The sequence below is a fragment of the Sorex fumeus genome, unplaced genomic scaffold, assembly GCF_029834395.1.
Source record: "Sorex fumeus unplaced genomic scaffold, SorFum_2.1 ptg000009l, whole genome shotgun sequence".
NCBI lineage: Eukaryota > Metazoa > Chordata > Mammalia > Eulipotyphla > Soricidae > Sorex > Sorex fumeus.
In genome coordinates, this window is record NW_026606066.1 from 12,618,173 (window position 1) to 12,635,300 (window position 17,128).

The following is a 17,128-nucleotide window of genomic DNA, read 5'->3' on the forward strand; positions in this document are numbered from 1 at the left end:
ATCATCATCGTCGCATCCCTTCCCCTCGTGTGCATAAGATATATTTTTTACTTAGTAAAAGGTAAAGGTAAAGGTAAAGGCCCTCCCGTTGATCGTCGATTTGCTCGAGCGGGCCCAGTAACGTCTCCATTGGAGACTTTGTTGTTACTGTGTCTGGCATATCGAATACTCTCGGTAGCTTGCCGGGCTCCCCGAGAGGGGCGGAGGAATCGAACTCGGGTCGGCCATGTTGGCCGCTTGTAAAGCGAACGCCCTACCCGCTGTGCTATCGCTCCGGCCCTACTTAGTATATTGAATTTTATTTTTTACTTGGGCTGGAGAGATACAGTGATAGGGCATTTGCCTTGCAAGAGGCAGGTCCGGCGGAGCCAGGTTTGATTGCTCTGCCCCTCTCGGAGAGCCCGGGAAGCTACGGAGAGTATCTCGCCCCAACAGCAAAGCCTGGTAAACTCCCCGTGATGTATTCGATATGCCAAAAACTGTAACAATTGTCACAATGGAGACGTTACTGGGCCCGCTCGGACAAATCGATGAACAACGGGAGGACACTGCTACAGTGCTTTGTGTCACTCAATAAAGAAAACTACTTTTTAAGGCACACAGTGAGAAAACTTTTTTTTAATTCTTTACATTTCTGTTAATTTCTCTTTTTCTTATCATTTCAAAGGAATCTGCGAAAGAAAAATGTATAGAAATAGTTTTCACTGTCCTTGTAAAATGCAAATTTAAAAAAACCCTAAGAACTCAAATGGCTTTGATACACCATTTTCAAACTGCACTTATTTGAGATAATGGTTAATTGATAGCAGAAGAAAAAAAAAAATCATGGGTCTTTTTGGGTTTTTTTTTTTTTTTGGCCACACCCAGCAGTGTTCAGGGATTACTTCTGGCTCTTTGCTCAGAAATTATACCTGGAAGGAATGGGGAACTACTTGGGGGGGGGAGGGGGAGGTGGAGCCAGGTCAGCCACATGCATGGCAAGTGCCCTGCCAGCTGTACTAACACTCTGACTCCAAAACTGTTGGTTATACTTCACTATACCACCATTATATTCACTACCACCATCTAGACCCAATCACACCTCAACTTGCCCAAAAGATAACACATAAAGAATAAATTACACTTAAAGGCAGACCATTTCTATCAGTTTCATTAACCCAACCATCAATGAGCTTAAGTTTGTAAAACTCAGTGACACTCAATGAAATCTCTAGTCTTTCAGATCTATACAGCTATGTATTTTAGTGCAAAATCCACAGAGAGTGTGCATGTATGTATGCATATTTTCCATGTTTGTTTTCCAAAATAATTTTAGTTACTTACAGTGTGTGCATACTTCTTAGATTGAGTTGGGAATACCTGAATGATCTTGGCTCACTAAGCTTTAAATTCTCTCCAAGTTGAAAGATCTCTTTTGAGTAGAATAAATTTTCTACTTCATCACAGGATCACTGTTTTGCTTTGAACTTACTGTCCTCTCATTTATGTGGTTTCCATAAACACCAAAATTTTCATATTTACCTCGAATTTCAGAAGGCCTTTGGGACCTTGGTGGAGGGAAATGGTACCTTGGTGATGAGTGCGGTGTTGGAATGATGCATGTAATGAAATTACCATTAACAGTACTATAAATCACAATACCTCAATATACTTTTTAAAGCTCATTTTTCCTGATAACTTCTCTCATTAATATTTTTACATTTTAGAATTTAAATTATTTTTTCAAAATCCATGTTCAAATAAACTAGTAGCATCATAAAAGCATTAGTGCACAGTGTCCTTTCCATGGGCTTCAGGTAAAGGTAAAGGTAAAGGCCCTCCCGTTGATCGTCGATTTGCTCGAGCGGGCCCAGTAACATCTCCATTGGAGACTTTGTTGTTACTGTGTCTAGCATATCGAATACTCTCGGTAGCTTGCCGGGCTCTCTGAGAGGGGCTTCAGAAATAAATGAAAAACATGGCCATGTCTGAGGAATACAGAAGATATGAAGTTTGAAGATATACCAGCAAGAGGCAAAATCTTCTCCATGACCTCTCTCAGTTAACACAATGAAGCCTTCCCTTTATTCAGAGCTAAAACCTCATTGTCACTCATGCCTGAGTTCCGGTGTTCTATCTCTAGGATAGCCCCTTGGCAGTCATCATGCCTTCTATTCCCATTCCTTTCACAGCTCTGGATTAGATTCCATCCTTTCTAGCCATTAGCCTCTCTCCTCCAAACCAGACTTCCTACTTCCATCAGAATTACCACTCAGATCACTCAGAGAGAGAAAGAGAGAGGAAAAAAAGCACACCAACAAAATTAATAGTTTCTCTTCTATTCTAAGGGCTAATGTCTTTACTAATGTGGAAAAATAACTAAAGAGTAAACTACAAACTTCTAGGCTTTAAAAAATGTTTTCAAGAGTAGTTTTTAGTTTAGGGAGATATTTTAAAGATGCGGAAATATTTCCATAAACTGCACCCAACTTACTTCTCTGCTTATCAGGAACCCAGGATAAGAGTTAACTGCTGAACAACAGCTAGACACTGAGGTGTGTTTTTCATGCCTTCTTAAAATACAGAAGCACACTTACACTTCCTCTCACGTCTGTAAAACACTATTGATTCTACTGCATATGAAATCTTATTCTGTAAGCTATCAAACCCCTAGCACCAAGCACTTCTCTGAATTTTCTGAGAACAACACACTGACTATATTTATTCTATCTTAATTATGGCTGACTGCTTATGTCTCTATCTTCCTCTGCTGAATTGTCTTGTTTTCATGCATTGCCATTTCAAGAATTGTAGTATACTGAGAATATAGAAAACAAATGATAAGAAATGGAAATATACTGATGATTACAATCAGAAAAAAATGTTAAAATATCTTAACATATAATAATATTGTAAGCTAGTTTAATTCCATATTTATATTAAATGCATATTGCCCTATATAAAATGATGGGAAATTCTTTGAAATGAAGATGAAGTAGCCAAGTGTTGAATGAAAGGAATGAGATAATGTTGAATATAAAGGCATAGTAAAATGGTCAAGTAGGAAATCTGCAGAAAGTTGGAAACAGTGGAGAATAATAAGCTTGTGAGAAGACAGAACTACAGAAGAACAAGCTAAGAAAACGGAAATCAAAGAGAGTCAAGAGGAGGGGGAAGGTAGGCAACAGAAAAGCAGCAGAAAACAGAGATGAAAAAATCAAGGAAGTCTTAGACTCTGAAGGCAAAATGCAAAAGGCAGAGATGGCTAGAAAACAGAAGTGGCAATAATCCTCCTCAACTTATCTAAAAAATTCAACTGAAAAGTTGAATGAGAGAAATAAAATAGTAGTACAGTCAAAGAAAGTTTTGGGCTTGGTTTTAAAAAAGAGAGAAAATACAAAATGTCTAAATGCCTAGAGACAATAGGTTAATTCTTTCTATTAACTAATGTTTTATAATCCAGAATTGTTGGTTAACTGATACACTGATATACTCATCTGAGAGGTAACTTTCTAGACATAGGAGAAAAAAAAGATACAACAAGCTTTCCTACACATGGAACCAACATGGAAGGAAATTACTGTGGATCATCTATTTTTGATTAAATGTTTTTAGAAAATGTATCTACTTTCAGTCTCATCACCTAATACCACCATTTCCATGTTAATCATCTGTACTGCTGTCATTCTTATATAAAGATGCTTCCATCTAAGCAGGTTACCATTATGAGGCCCCAAACACTTAGCTATGTGACTTGAAGTAAGGTTACTGTTTCACTCATTTTTTTCCAACACAGTAATATCTTTATAGTCTCCTCCTTTATACACTTCCCCAGAATATTTTTTGCCTTCTTTTCCAAATTTTCACAATCTTCTTCTGTCTCTGACTTTAACTCCATCCCCAGTCTGTATGGAAAACTGTATGGCTACTATAAACATTCTTAGATAGCTTACCAAATCTTTCTTTGACCTACCACTTTATCATAGCCAAGTCCCTTAGGATGCAAATTATTTGTTTTAATTGTGGTCTTTCTTACAATTAGTCATCATTAGGTCAAGGTATAATTAGAGTGATATTTTCATTGCAATAAATGTGGTGTTTTAGAAATTGTTTTCTTAGAGCAAAAGACATTCACTCCCATTTTTTTCCTGAGTGATTTCAGATACTCTTCTAAAAGCCTCTTAATTATGTCCACTAAACTTTTTAAGCTCTAGGCTGAGTTCGTTTCTCCTAAGTTTCTTGTTATTTTCAAGTCACTAGCTATTATTTATTGGCAGCAATTAAATCCAGAACAGGAATGCCTTCTCCCCACCTCCTTTTTTCCCCTGCATTTTGGGACATAAAATAATCAACCAATCAAATCTACTTAGTAGACAGTCTCTGTTAAATGAGATGAAGATTTCAGCTGATAATGAAAGAGTTCTCGATTACTGCAGTCTTGTCATTAAAAAACATATATCAGGAAAACTATCATCAGACCTAAATATCAAGCCTGAGCTTTTGCAAATAATAGGAGGGAGAAAAAGTGGCTTTTATTGGTGTTATTGATAGCAGCAAAGACAGCAGTGTTTACATACCTTGAGAAAATCCACATACACCAAAGAGACCAACAATGAAGCAGGTATGAATTTTCCAGGGGAAAATGATAAAAATGCTCTCCTTCTGCAACTGGTATATTAGTTAGGCCAATAAATCACTGGCTTAATTTTTCAAATATATATTTACTATATATGAAATACCACATTACTCAGTTATTTTGTGGTCTGGTTTCTTAATTTATCAGCATTTTACACAATGCCATTTTTCTTTCTGTAGTCAGTCCTCTTCCATTCTTTTACACCTCAAGAATTTGAGAAGAGCTTCATTTTTCTTTTTCCTACCAAGTTATATTTTTAGTTCCTTTGACTTTATGGAACTCAGCCTACCTGTAATTATGCTGCAAAAGCAAGAAGATGCCAGTAAAGGCGAACAGCAGACAAGATAGCAAAGGCCTATTTGTGGTCTTGAACAGCTGCTTCAGGGCAGGGTGTGCCTGGCAAAGTTCCCCATGATTCTGGCCAGTCATGTAAAACTTCAAGTGTCAGACTTGCTTTCAGAGCAATCCTGAGCACAGAACATTATTCATTGCTAAGCAAAGAGCTGCAAAGTCCAATGGTGCTAATTGAAAATAGTAACATGGTACAGGTACAGGGACAGTGCCAAGAGCAGTGGCCTTGAGAACATTCTTCAATGCCTCCTGTCATTCCCTCTCTTTTATATATCACTATCCCCTTGGGGAAGGGCCTGTTTGGAAATACTGCAAAAGAACAAACCTACCATTTTTAAAATAATAAAATTAATCTTACTCTTACCAGGACAACAGAAATAAGATGCTATGAATCAGATGTTTACCAACAAGAATAATTTTTCAGGGAATAGGAGCCATTTTCCAGTTGACAGCTTCTTCCAGTTAAGTAAAAAGTCCTTTTGAAAGAGACCATTATTGTCTTCGTATGAATAAAAGATGTTATATGGGTAGGTTTTTATAGCTCAAAGTAATTAGAGTTTTTTTGTCTTTACATAATGAAGCTGTTTCTGTCCTCTTAGTTTATTGTTTCTTACATAATGGCTAATGTCACTGCAGCAAACTACCATCTACCAATCAGATTCTAGTCACCTTACTGACAAAATTTGTATTTACTTTGAACCTTTATGCACATGCACTCATTATTCACAAAACTCAGAAAGAGTGGAAAGTTAGCTGCTGTTCCCAAATAGATGAGAGTGGACAACCCAGTCTATAAAACTACAGGTGCTGGGTGGACAGTTTACTATCACCCAGCTGGAATTTAAGAGCTTTATACACAGTTAGGAAAAGGCTTGAAAATAACTATGTTCCTCAAATGCTGACAGATAAAGTTTCTCTTGTTATATAGCATAATGCATCATCTCTCCAAATCCCTAGCCTTGAGGTGCTTCCACAAAAATAAGCACTTCTCAAAATAACCTAGCCATCAATTTCAAAGTACTTTATAAATTTTGTACCTCATTAAGTCAACAGTCAATGTCTACTTAGAAAAAGCTTCAATTAATTTTGTCATGTAGTAATTCTGTTAATGTTATTGTCCCTGAAAAAAGTATCTGAGAAATTAACACTTGGAAACCCTATCACTCATTGTATTGCTATCCTCTCCATTAATATCACCCTGTAATATGATTAAGAAAATATTTAGCAGCTAAAGAGAAGAGCTGCAACTTACGGTTGACACAGCTTCACCAGGTCCTGGTCTGTGGTGTTGGGAGGCAGTCCTCGGATATAGAGGTTCGTTTTGCTTAGTTGATCCCATCCTGAGTTGCTACTGCTGCTACTGTTGTTATTACTGCTGGTGGTGCTGGGGCTGGGCGGGGCCATGGGGTGGGCTGGGACCAGAGACTGCTGGAAAACAAAGATGGAGAACATCAGAACATCAGAGTGCTGGACGGATGCTGTAGGCTGTATAATCTCCAAGAAAAAATAAAGCTACCGAGATATAAATGCAGATTATGTCAAGCTGATTTTATATATATTTGTGAGTGTGTGTGTGTGTGTGTGTGTGTGTGTATACACACACACCTTTACAAAAGATCTATTCATTCTATGAAAAAAGTCGTTCTTGCAACATGGAATAATAGGGTTTTGCTCAGTAGAAAGCTTACTATGCTGTACCATAAAGATAACTACATTTATGTGAGAGTAGTTTATTCATAGTTGAAGGTACCTGAAAATGAACTTGCATGAAGCTACGTGATGTAATTTTAATATACAATAATTTAGAAATCACTAGATTTAAAAAGGTTTTTAAATTCTGAAGAACATTTGGTTGAAATTAGCTGATAATTTTATTAGATGACTAACATGAACAGATTTAAGATTTCAATCAAAAAGTTCAAATAAGGAAGATTTCACCAATAAGACACGCACCAGTTTCATTGAGACATCTGGACAGGATTCACAGGCAGGCTGCCGTGTGCTCTGGCTAACCTTGTGAAATGTTACCCTTGTGAGAATGGTGGAGTAGCTGGAAACCTTCCTGGGCCTCCCAGTAACCAACATAACTTCTACAACCTGCAATCCTGGGCTTGGTGTGGCAGCTACCTAGCAAAGATGTCTGAAATTATACTCACACCAGGTAATTCACTGTAAACGAATGGAAAGAAACCCATGTCCCTTCTGGGGGAAGCTTGTGGTTTGCTTTGAGATTCAAGGGAGCACAACCCCAAGCATGCTCAGAGTGCATGAGCATTTCTTCCCCTCGAGTCATAAATAGAATTACCCAGGAACATCGCTCATATTAGATGATGGAAATTATAAAATGAGAAAGTCACTACATATTCCACAAACATTTCAAATCTTGCAGTTTGACTTTTCCTAGTCTTTTTTCCCCTTACTAGAGACGCCCTACCCTGAAGAGATCAAAATTACCTCACTGTATGACACAGCACCTGAACCAAGCTCATGACTAAGTCCTCATGCTTGCTCTGGGCATATCCTAAGCCAGTGAGCTGTCTCTGGGCCCTTTCTTATATTGGGGATCCCCAAAGCAGGGTTGTCAAGACCACCTCAGTGCTTTTGGGTGGCAGTGAAGTCAAACTTGAGGCCTTGAGCTTGTAAATAAGCACTTTAACCCACTGAATCATCTTCACAGTCCCTTGCAATTTGATCCCCAATTTCCGCAAATAATGAAATCAGGCATATCTTAGACGTAATTACACTTTGAAAGGGTCAAAAAGCAGATACCATTTGCAATAAATGTAAATTTGTTTATCTTGTCTTAAGCAAATTTCAACTAAACAATAGAAATATGTGGGCTCTACGCTGTTTTCTACCAATGTCCACTCCAAAGCCATGTATCCCTGTCCACTGGGATCTTCACAAATTAAGACATGCAGCTCTTTCTTCACCTATTATATTCTGCAGGTTCTTACTGCCCAAGGCACCTGGCTTAGTCAAGCTGTGATCAAACATCACTTTATCTCAAGAGATGCTCTTTTAGATAGAAGCAGGAAGGAGGGTTAACAACAGTCTGTTAAAAATGAAAGCTTAACTTGAACCAGGAACATCCCTACTGCTTAATCAAAGATAAGATGAACCTAACTGAGATCATAGCCTATCAAATCTATTTGATTTAGGCTCTTAATAAGAAATTGAAACACAAATCTTTTCTCTCATCCCTGGGTTTTTCCAAGGCATGAATCTACTTTCCAGATGTAAATCTAAGAACAGGTTTGATCCCTTTTCTGTCCCGTGCTCTGCCACAGGTGGGATTTTAGAGCCTCAGTGATATCACACAAAGGCCGTTGTTTCTTCTTCGAAGTCACTCAATACAATGACTAATATACATCTGGCCTCTTCTACTTCTTCTCTCACTGAAGAACAGAGGGGCTGCGAGGCTCAGAGTGTGGTTCAAAGGGAAGTAAGGCCCTGGCTTTTATACCAGCACCACCTAGCAACCAGAGCATTTATGGATATAGTCCTGTAACAGATGCACAAACAAACCTAGAAGGGATGGGAAGTAACAAACACACTTGTCTCCTTGTTTCAAGCTGTTGATTATGCAATGATCTTGGTGCTGAAGTCAAAGTTAGACAAGACGAGAATTCCCACTCCCCCCTCTATAGCCCCAGATCAGCTTTAATTAATGCCTGAGAATCTGTTTTCGACAAACCAGCTGCGTGCAATAGGTCCTGCGTGTTTAAGGAACACATAGAGCATGCTACCGCTTCTGTTGCCCTGTGGAGGCCAGGGTAAAAATCTTTTCGCACTGTGAAACCAGGTATGTAAAGGGGGGCTCCCAGATACACCCACCCCAACAGGAATAACGGCCTCTGGTAAATACTATGAGCAGTAACTTCACTTCCAAATTGAAACAACTGTTTCTCAGAAGTAGCTGCAGAGACACAAAAATATCTCAAAGGGAGATGCACTCAATCATTTTAGGCTGTCATTTTTTCCATGTTCTGCTGCAGAACATCTTTGACTGAAGATTGGCTTTTTGGGGGGGGGGGAGAGACTGGTTGAAATTAATATCTAAATCCTGATTAAGGTTGGACACATTCAAAGAAAATCCAAATAATAAAGCTGTTTTACTAGTATATACTCAGAATTGATTAGAGATCATTGTGCCAATCTGTCAAGTGCTTTTTTTTTTTTTTTTTTGCTTTTTGGGTCACACCCGGCAATGCTCAGGGGTTACTCCTGGCTCTGCACTCAGGAATGACTCCTGGCGGTGCCCGGGGGACCATATGGGATGCTGGGAACCGAACCTGGGTCAGCTGCGTGCAAGGCCAACGCCCTACCAGTTATGCTATCACTCTAGTCCCTCAAGTGCTTTTTAATGACTTATTTTACTTAACAAGACAGATACATCAGTGTGTCATTTTATAGATTAGGAAAGTGACCCTTGGTGGGGGGTAACTTGTTGAAATTAAAATTTAAATCCTGATTAAGGTTGGACACATTCAAAGAAAATCCAAATAATAAAGCTGTTTTACTAGTATATACTCAGAATTGATTAGAGACCATTGTGCCAGTCTGTCAAATGCTTTTTGTGACTTATTTTACTTACAAGACAGATACATCAGTGTGTCATTTATAGATTAGGAAAGTGACCCTTAAGAGAGATTACTAACATATCAAACTCATAAATGTAATAGTTGGCGGGGTCAGAATTTGAACCAGATCTGCTGGTAACAAAGTCAGAGCCCTCAAACAAACCTCTATGAGGTAAGCCAAAACACTGTATATATCCCAAAGAGCTATTTGTATTCATTCATTTTTGTATGCTCTTACTTCCTGCAATTAATTAATACTCGAGCTTCTCTGAAATGAGACACTACCACTGGTGGCTAGATAGACAAATATTTGAATGGGGTGTGAGGGGGTGGGTGGGCATTGAACACTGGCAATACTGAGCCAACCAAGGCAATCAGTTCAATGCAAGGTGCAAGGATACTAGGCTGCTTAGGTTCTGAGCAGGGTTGCAAGTGGAAATACCATGGGCACATTGAGAAATGTGATGCCAGGAATTAAAATTGGGTCAGATGCAAGCAAGACATGCACTCTAACCACTATACTATCTCATTGTCCTTGCTACTTACATTTTTAAGAGAAGCCAAAGATACCTTTCTTATTTATTTATTGTAGCTTTGACCTCACCAGCAATTCTCAATACTTATTCTTTGGCTCTGTGCTCAGGGATCACTTCTAGTGGTGGTCAGGCAAACTTATGCTGGGAATTGAACCCAGATTGGTCGCATGCAAGACAAGCACCATAGCCCATGTACTATATCTCTGACCCCCAAAGAGAGCTTTAATTAATTTAAAGATTACACAGCTTTTATCTTTAAAAAATAGCATCCAAAAGTTTGGATTTCCAATTATATTTTATCAGTTTTTTTTTATATGACAAAAGCTTTATTCAAACTATTAGGGCTATAGTATATCCCAGCTGCACATCAAGTTAGCATTTCCATAAGCTTACCCTAACCAGTCAAGAATAAAACTCACTCCCAGATTGGAATGCAACACTGACACATCTTTAACTACAACTTCAGACTCTGACCAATGCAACTAAGTCACCCTGTACTATATGTGTCTCATGGTACATATAATAAACTTAAAACAATAAAAAGTTTATTACAAAGGGAAGCTATATTGCCAAACTGCATTGTTATCACTGGTGGTCCTTTTACATTTTGTCACTCAATACTCCTAAGCTTCTCTAGGATTTGTAAAGGCACTTTACACCTTGGATAAAGCTTATAGCTAATTTACAAGAATTCCACTTAATTACGGAATAGGGTGGCTATAGTTCAGTGCTTATCCATCCCACAAGAACCTAATATCCTATCTCAGTCTTCTGTGGCCCAGTTTTCAGTGCTTTAAGTCAAGTGAACAGGCTGTCACCTCAAAGGTAGGGAAAAATAAGCTAATTTTATTTCCATGATAACATTTCTCTCATATTAAAACGCATATAAAGTTAACAGAAAAAACTAAGCTGGTGATTAAGTAGGTGGTTGTATTAGCAGACCCCGTAAGCTGCCTACAGAAGTGGGTGTGGACACCAACAGGAAGATGTCTGTCAGCAATCAGGAGGACTTCCTGTGTGGCTAGCACTCAGTGAAGTCTTCCTGTGTAGGCAGTTCTGATGCCCTCATCCTGCCAGGAAGTCTTACTGCCCTCTAAACTAAAATACAAGATAATCAGCCACTGGCACAGGTAATTATTTGCTTCTCTATCATACTATCTATACCAATGCTACACTAAATATACTCTCATGAATATAAGTCTAAAGGTCTTTTATTTTTAAGAGCATAATTAATCATGTGTGAACTAAATATATTAGCAGTCATGTACACTGTTTTAGATTTCTATTCTACAAAGACATTAAGACCTGTCACTATAAATTATGTCATTTCCTTCCTAATCGTGAGAGGCTAAAAAATAATGCTCTCTATTCTTACTGAAGCAGTTCTCCTTCAAACTCCCCTTATTAGAGCACTTAAAATTTTTTGAAAGAAAAGAAAAGAAAACTTTAGTTACCATTACATCTTCTCTACTGTTATCATTCCTTACAGATTAAAGTATCTATAAATCATCCCTCCTACTCTTTTTTGCCCTATACACACACGCGTGCACACGAATACACACACACACACACACACACACACACACACACGCAGCAAGGAGGCTTAAGAGATCAACTCTTACCTCTGTCCAGAGGCAAAATAATCATTGCCATTGCTACTGAAAGCATAGAAGTTACAGAACATTATTACTTTCATCTGGAAATAGAATTATCAGGCCTGGCATGAATTGAGAATGCTGTAAAAGTGTACACAACACTAATTCCATGTGCTGGTTCCTCTTTATAAGCTTTCAAGATTTTAAAGAAATTCAATAATTTAAGGGAATTATCTGAGGAAGGAGGGGAAAACATCCAAATGGGGCAATTTCACCACAATTAGGATATTTTCTTTGTTTTCTTCTAGACATCTGAGTGCCTCAAAGAGGGCTAGAATAGGAGCTGAGAAAGATAAAGCTCCGAGGAGAAGATGGGAAAGTACACATAGCTAAGAAGTGGGGACTGAATTAGAGAGAGAGGAGAAACTGGGCAGGAAACAGATGTCTTCTGGGTGAGGCCGGGATGTTACAGAACAGCACCCATATTGATGAAGAACAACAGCACCCCTATTTACTGGTACACAATATGGGAAACAGGGCAAATGGGCAACTATCAATTCATCCTATTTGCTCCTAGGATATGCAATCTAAAATCACACAGGTAATTGGTAATGCACTGGTTCTTTACTTTTCTTTTATCATTACTATCTCTGGTTTGGAAATAAACCTTATTTCCTCTTGGATGATGAAAGTGAGCCAGAGTTATTCCTTTTTAAAAAAAAAAAACTGGAATGAATCTATCAAAGGATAGAGAGCCAGTTTGACATATTAGCTATTTAAATAAAAGTTAAAAATAAAAACAAACTGAAAGTGGACTTCACATTAATATTCTCCAAGATATTTGTCAAAGCTGATTCTTGCAGGTAAAACTGTAATTGTTAAATAGAAATTTCTTGATGTAAAGTCTATGTTTAGACTGTTTTTTTTCATACTAAGTAATAAATATCTGTTGGATACAGTATCGCTGACTGAAGAGATGGAGACGAATGAAAAAGAAGTGAGAAGAAACGGGGGCCATATAGACAATACAGGGGTAAAGCTCTTGCCTTGCATGCAAGTCTGGTTTGATTCCTGGTACCACATATGGTCCCCCTGAAAAGCATCAGAAGCGATCCCTGAGCACAGAGTCAGGAATAGTCAGCTGGGTGTGGCCTAAACCTCCGCCTCCGACATTGAGAGAGAAAAAAAGAGACACAACTTGAATAAAAGGGAATATTTAAAATTAAATCAGCTTCAACAAGCTTTTTCAGGCAGAGGTCATGGTAGAGAGAGAGAGACAAAGTCTGGCAGGGCTGGAGCAATAATACAGCAAGGAGGGTACTTGTCTTGCACACAGCTGACCCAGATTTGCTCCCCACCACTCCATCTAGTCCCCGGAACCCCACCAGGAGTAATTCCTGAATACAGACCTAAGAGTAAGGCTCAGGTATCAATAGGTTTGACCCAAAATCTTAAAAAACAAAGTAGATGCTGAAAATACATGATAGAACAAGCCTAGAAAGCTCCTGCAAGTGTGAAGTTATAGCCTGATAACACAGTGATGCCCAACAGTGCCTTGAACAATTTCCAGCACTCCACTACTGGGGATCCCAAAGTCACAGCAGAGTGTGTAATATCAGGTGCACAGCTAAGTGTGTTGTGTTTTCCAACTAAAAAATGTACAAGCATCATGACCAGAATGTGACCCCTATGCAAGCCCATGTTTGAGCACTTTAGGGACCCCAGTGAGCACTACAATCAGAATGTATGAACACAAATGAGAGTGTCAGTCGTCATGAGCATATGTGCAGACACCAAAACTCAGTGTGCAACTCTGATAGAGCTCTGTAAAGCACTGTGTTTCCCCTAGTCACCATAACAAAAACCAAATGGATAGGAAGGGGATTTTTTTTAAGTTTAATTTTAAAAATCCATGGTAGAAAACAGAACTTAGATGCAATCTAATTTCTGAAATAAAATTTTGCTTCTTCAAGATGCTACAAAAGGGCTGGAGAGGTAGAACAGTAGGTAGAGTGCTTGCTGTGCATGCGACTGACTCCTGTTCAATGACCAGCATCCCATATAGTTCCCTGAGCACCACAAGGAGTGATTCCTGAGTAAAGACAAATATTACCTGAGCACTGCCAGACTTGGCCCCAAACAAACAAACAAACAAACAAACAAACAAAAAGACTCCTACCAAGAAGCTTGATTCCTTAGAACTCAAATTTTGTTTTAAATAAAGATGTTTCTGTAGCATGCAAATCAGTCCACACTCCAATTTCATGCTTTCTCTAATAGGTCTCCCAAGAATGCCAATGACCACCAAACTGTCCACTAAAAAATTGAAACCAAGAAATACACAAAGAATTTGTGTGCTTCTTTTATCCCCTATAAATTTTGTAATTGCATTTATAAAGGTGGATAAAGAATTAAAAACATAACCTACCCAATGGAATCAACTAATTTTTAGCAAAGGGACAAATATAACAGAACAAAGGTAGTCTTTTCAACTAAAACTTGTGTGCAAAACAAACCAAAACTGAAACCTTTCTGATGACAGAACAGGAGAGCGCTCTCTCACTCTCTCTCTCTCTCTCTCTCTCTCTCTCTCTCTCTCTCTCTCTCTCTCTCACACACACACACACACACACACACACACACACAAACTCTACTCAGGATGAAATCCTGACTTCTGCAACATCATGAATGAAAAGGCAGAGTTGATCCCGGCATTAAGCAAAATAAATCAGGAGGAAGATATCAGAAAATCTCACTAATGTCAGATACTAAGAAAAGCAAGGGGATAGAGAAAGACGAACAAAAACAACCTCTTAGACTCCAACCTCAGGACTAAGGATACCAAAGGCAGAGGAGTAGACAGAGGTAGGAGGGGCTTCACAGACTGCAGGGGAGGGAAAGTGGCACTTTGGTAATGGGCATAATGTATTAAACTTTAAAAAGATGTGAAATTACATCCCTAAAACACTGTCTTGTAAACCAACATTAGCTCAACTAAAAAATAAAGAATTAAATACATATACAGACCTAAACCATTTCACCAAAATTAATTCAAAGTGAACCATAGACCTAAATGTAAACTAAAAATTTACTGAACTCCTAAAAGATAAAAGAAAACATAGATTATACTGGGTTTAGTCATCAAAGGTGAATTTTTTCGAGACAACACCAAAGACATAATCCATAAAACTGTTGAGAAGATGGACTTCAGTGGTCATATTTAAGAATTGTACAGCATCCACTTTTTTGCATGTAGCTGCCCGGCTTTCCTAGCACCACTTGTTGTTGAAACTTTCCTTGCTCCATTTCATATTTCTTGCTCCTGTATCAAAGAGTGATCATATACTTGAGGGTTGCTGTCAGGATACCCAACCCTATTCCACTGATCTGCAGGTCTGTCTTTATTCCAATACCATGCAGTTTTAGTAACTACTACTTTGTATAACAGTTTGAAAGTTGTGAAAGGTGATACCTCCCATCTTCTTTTCCCCAAGATTGCTTTAGCTATTCAAGGGGGATTTCTTGTCCTCAGACCTCTCTCTAATGCCAGGAACAAAAGTCAGATCAAAATTAATGAAAGACCTCAATATTAGACCTGAGTCCATAAAATACATGAATGAAAGTGTAGATAGGATCCTCCATGACACTGATGCTAAAGATATCTTCAAAGATGAGATACCACTGAACAAGCAAATAGAAGCAAAAATTTTTTGAAAAAGAACTATATTAAACTGAGAAGATTTTGCACCTTAAAAGAAAAGGTGATCAAGATATAAAGATAACCCATGGAATGGGAAAAATCATTTACCCAATAATCTTCTGATAAGGGATTAATATCAAAGGTATATAAGGCACTCGTAGAATTTTACAAGAAAAAAAATCCAACCCCATAAAAAATTGTAAAAAGAAATAAAGAGAAACTTCCTCAAAGAAAAATGAAAATGGCCAAAAGGTACATGAAAAAATTCTCTACATAGCTAATAATGAAGGAGATGCAAAGCAATACAACAATGAAAGATATCATCTCACACCAGAGTCTGGCACACATCAAAAAGAAAAAAACACAAGAATAACCAGTCCTAGTGTAGATGCAGGGAGAAAGGGACTCTCATTCACTGCTGGTGGGAAAGCTGACTGGTCAAGTCTTATTGAAAAATATGGGCATTCCTCAAAAAACTTAAAATTGAACTTTCATATGACCCAGCAACACACTTTTGGGATATAACTCAGGGACTCAAAACACACAGCAGAAATGCCATCTGCGTTTTTATGTTCATTGTAGCATAATTCACAATAGCCAGAATCTGGAAATAACCTGAGAGCCCAAGAACAGACAATTGAATAAAGAAACTATGGTACATCTACACAAAGGAATACTACACAGCCACCAGAATAAATGAAGTCATGAAATTCACTTATATATGGATGGACATGGAGAGTATCATATTCAACAAAATGAGTCAGAGGGAGAGGAACAGATAGAATTGTTGCACTCATTTGTGGGATATAAAACAAAACCCACACACATGATACTACTACCCAAGGACAGTAGAAACAAGGGCCAGGAGGACTGCTCCACAGATGGAAGCTTTCTACAAGTGGTAGGGAAAGGGGTCAGTTAGGAAAGAGAGAGGATCACTATGACAACAATAATTGGAAATGATAACTCAGACAAGAACTGAGTGCCGAAATTAGGTTAAGGGACAAACCTTTCAATACATGTTGTGAAAAACATAATATGAAAAGAACAGAGGGAGGGAGAGAGGAGGGATCAGAAAAGGGGGTGGGGAGAGGAGAGAGAGAGACAGAGAGACAGAGAGAGAGACAGAAGAAAAGTGCTACCATAAAAGCAGCTTGGGATGAGGGTGGGGATGGGAGGGAAACTGGGGACATGGTAGTGGGAAATGTAAAATACTAAAGGGACAGATGTTGAAATATTGTATGACTGAATAACAATCATGAACAACTTTGTAACTGTGTATCTCATGGTGATTCAATAAAATTTTTTTAAAAGTAAAAACCACAAAAAGATCTATCCTGCATGGCAATAAAAAACACACTGAAAAATATTTGCAAAACACATGATAAAAAAAAACTTTGCAAAAAAAAATCATAGAATAGTAAGAAAACCCACTAAAAGGTGAACAAAAGATATGAACAAATCAAAAAATAAAAAATAAAGCACATGAAAAGATACCTCAAGTCTTATGTCCTCAAAGAAATGCAAATTAAAGCAAAAGTGAGAGGGACTTAAGAGAGAACAACAGGTAAGGCACTACATTCAACCAACCTGGGTTCAATCCCTGACACCACAGATAGTCCCTGGAATGCTGCCCGAGTGATCCTCGAGCTCAAAGTTAAGCCCTGAGCACAACTGGCTGTGGCCCCAAAATAAAGATGAGATAAACATGCTTATTATAATGGCCGAAATATGAAACACTGGCATCA

General features: G+C 38.3%; 1 protein-coding gene across 8 annotated transcripts in view; it reads right to left on the minus strand.

Moving 5' to 3' along the window:
* Positions 1 to 17,128, minus strand: part of RBMS1 (RNA binding motif single stranded interacting protein 1) — a 241,227-nt gene that overhangs the window by 92,717 nt on the left and 131,382 nt on the right. For 6 of the 8 annotated variants that reach the window (XM_056110256.1, XM_056110253.1, XM_056110261.1 and 3 more), the window contains exon 2: positions 6,219 to 6,394. In XM_056110256.1, the coding sequence (XP_055966231.1) occupies positions 6,219 to 6,394 (176 nt within the window). The remainder of the gene's footprint in view (positions 1 to 6,218; positions 6,395 to 17,128) is intronic. The other 2 variants (XM_056110254.1, XM_056110258.1) reach the window with 1 other exon arrangement.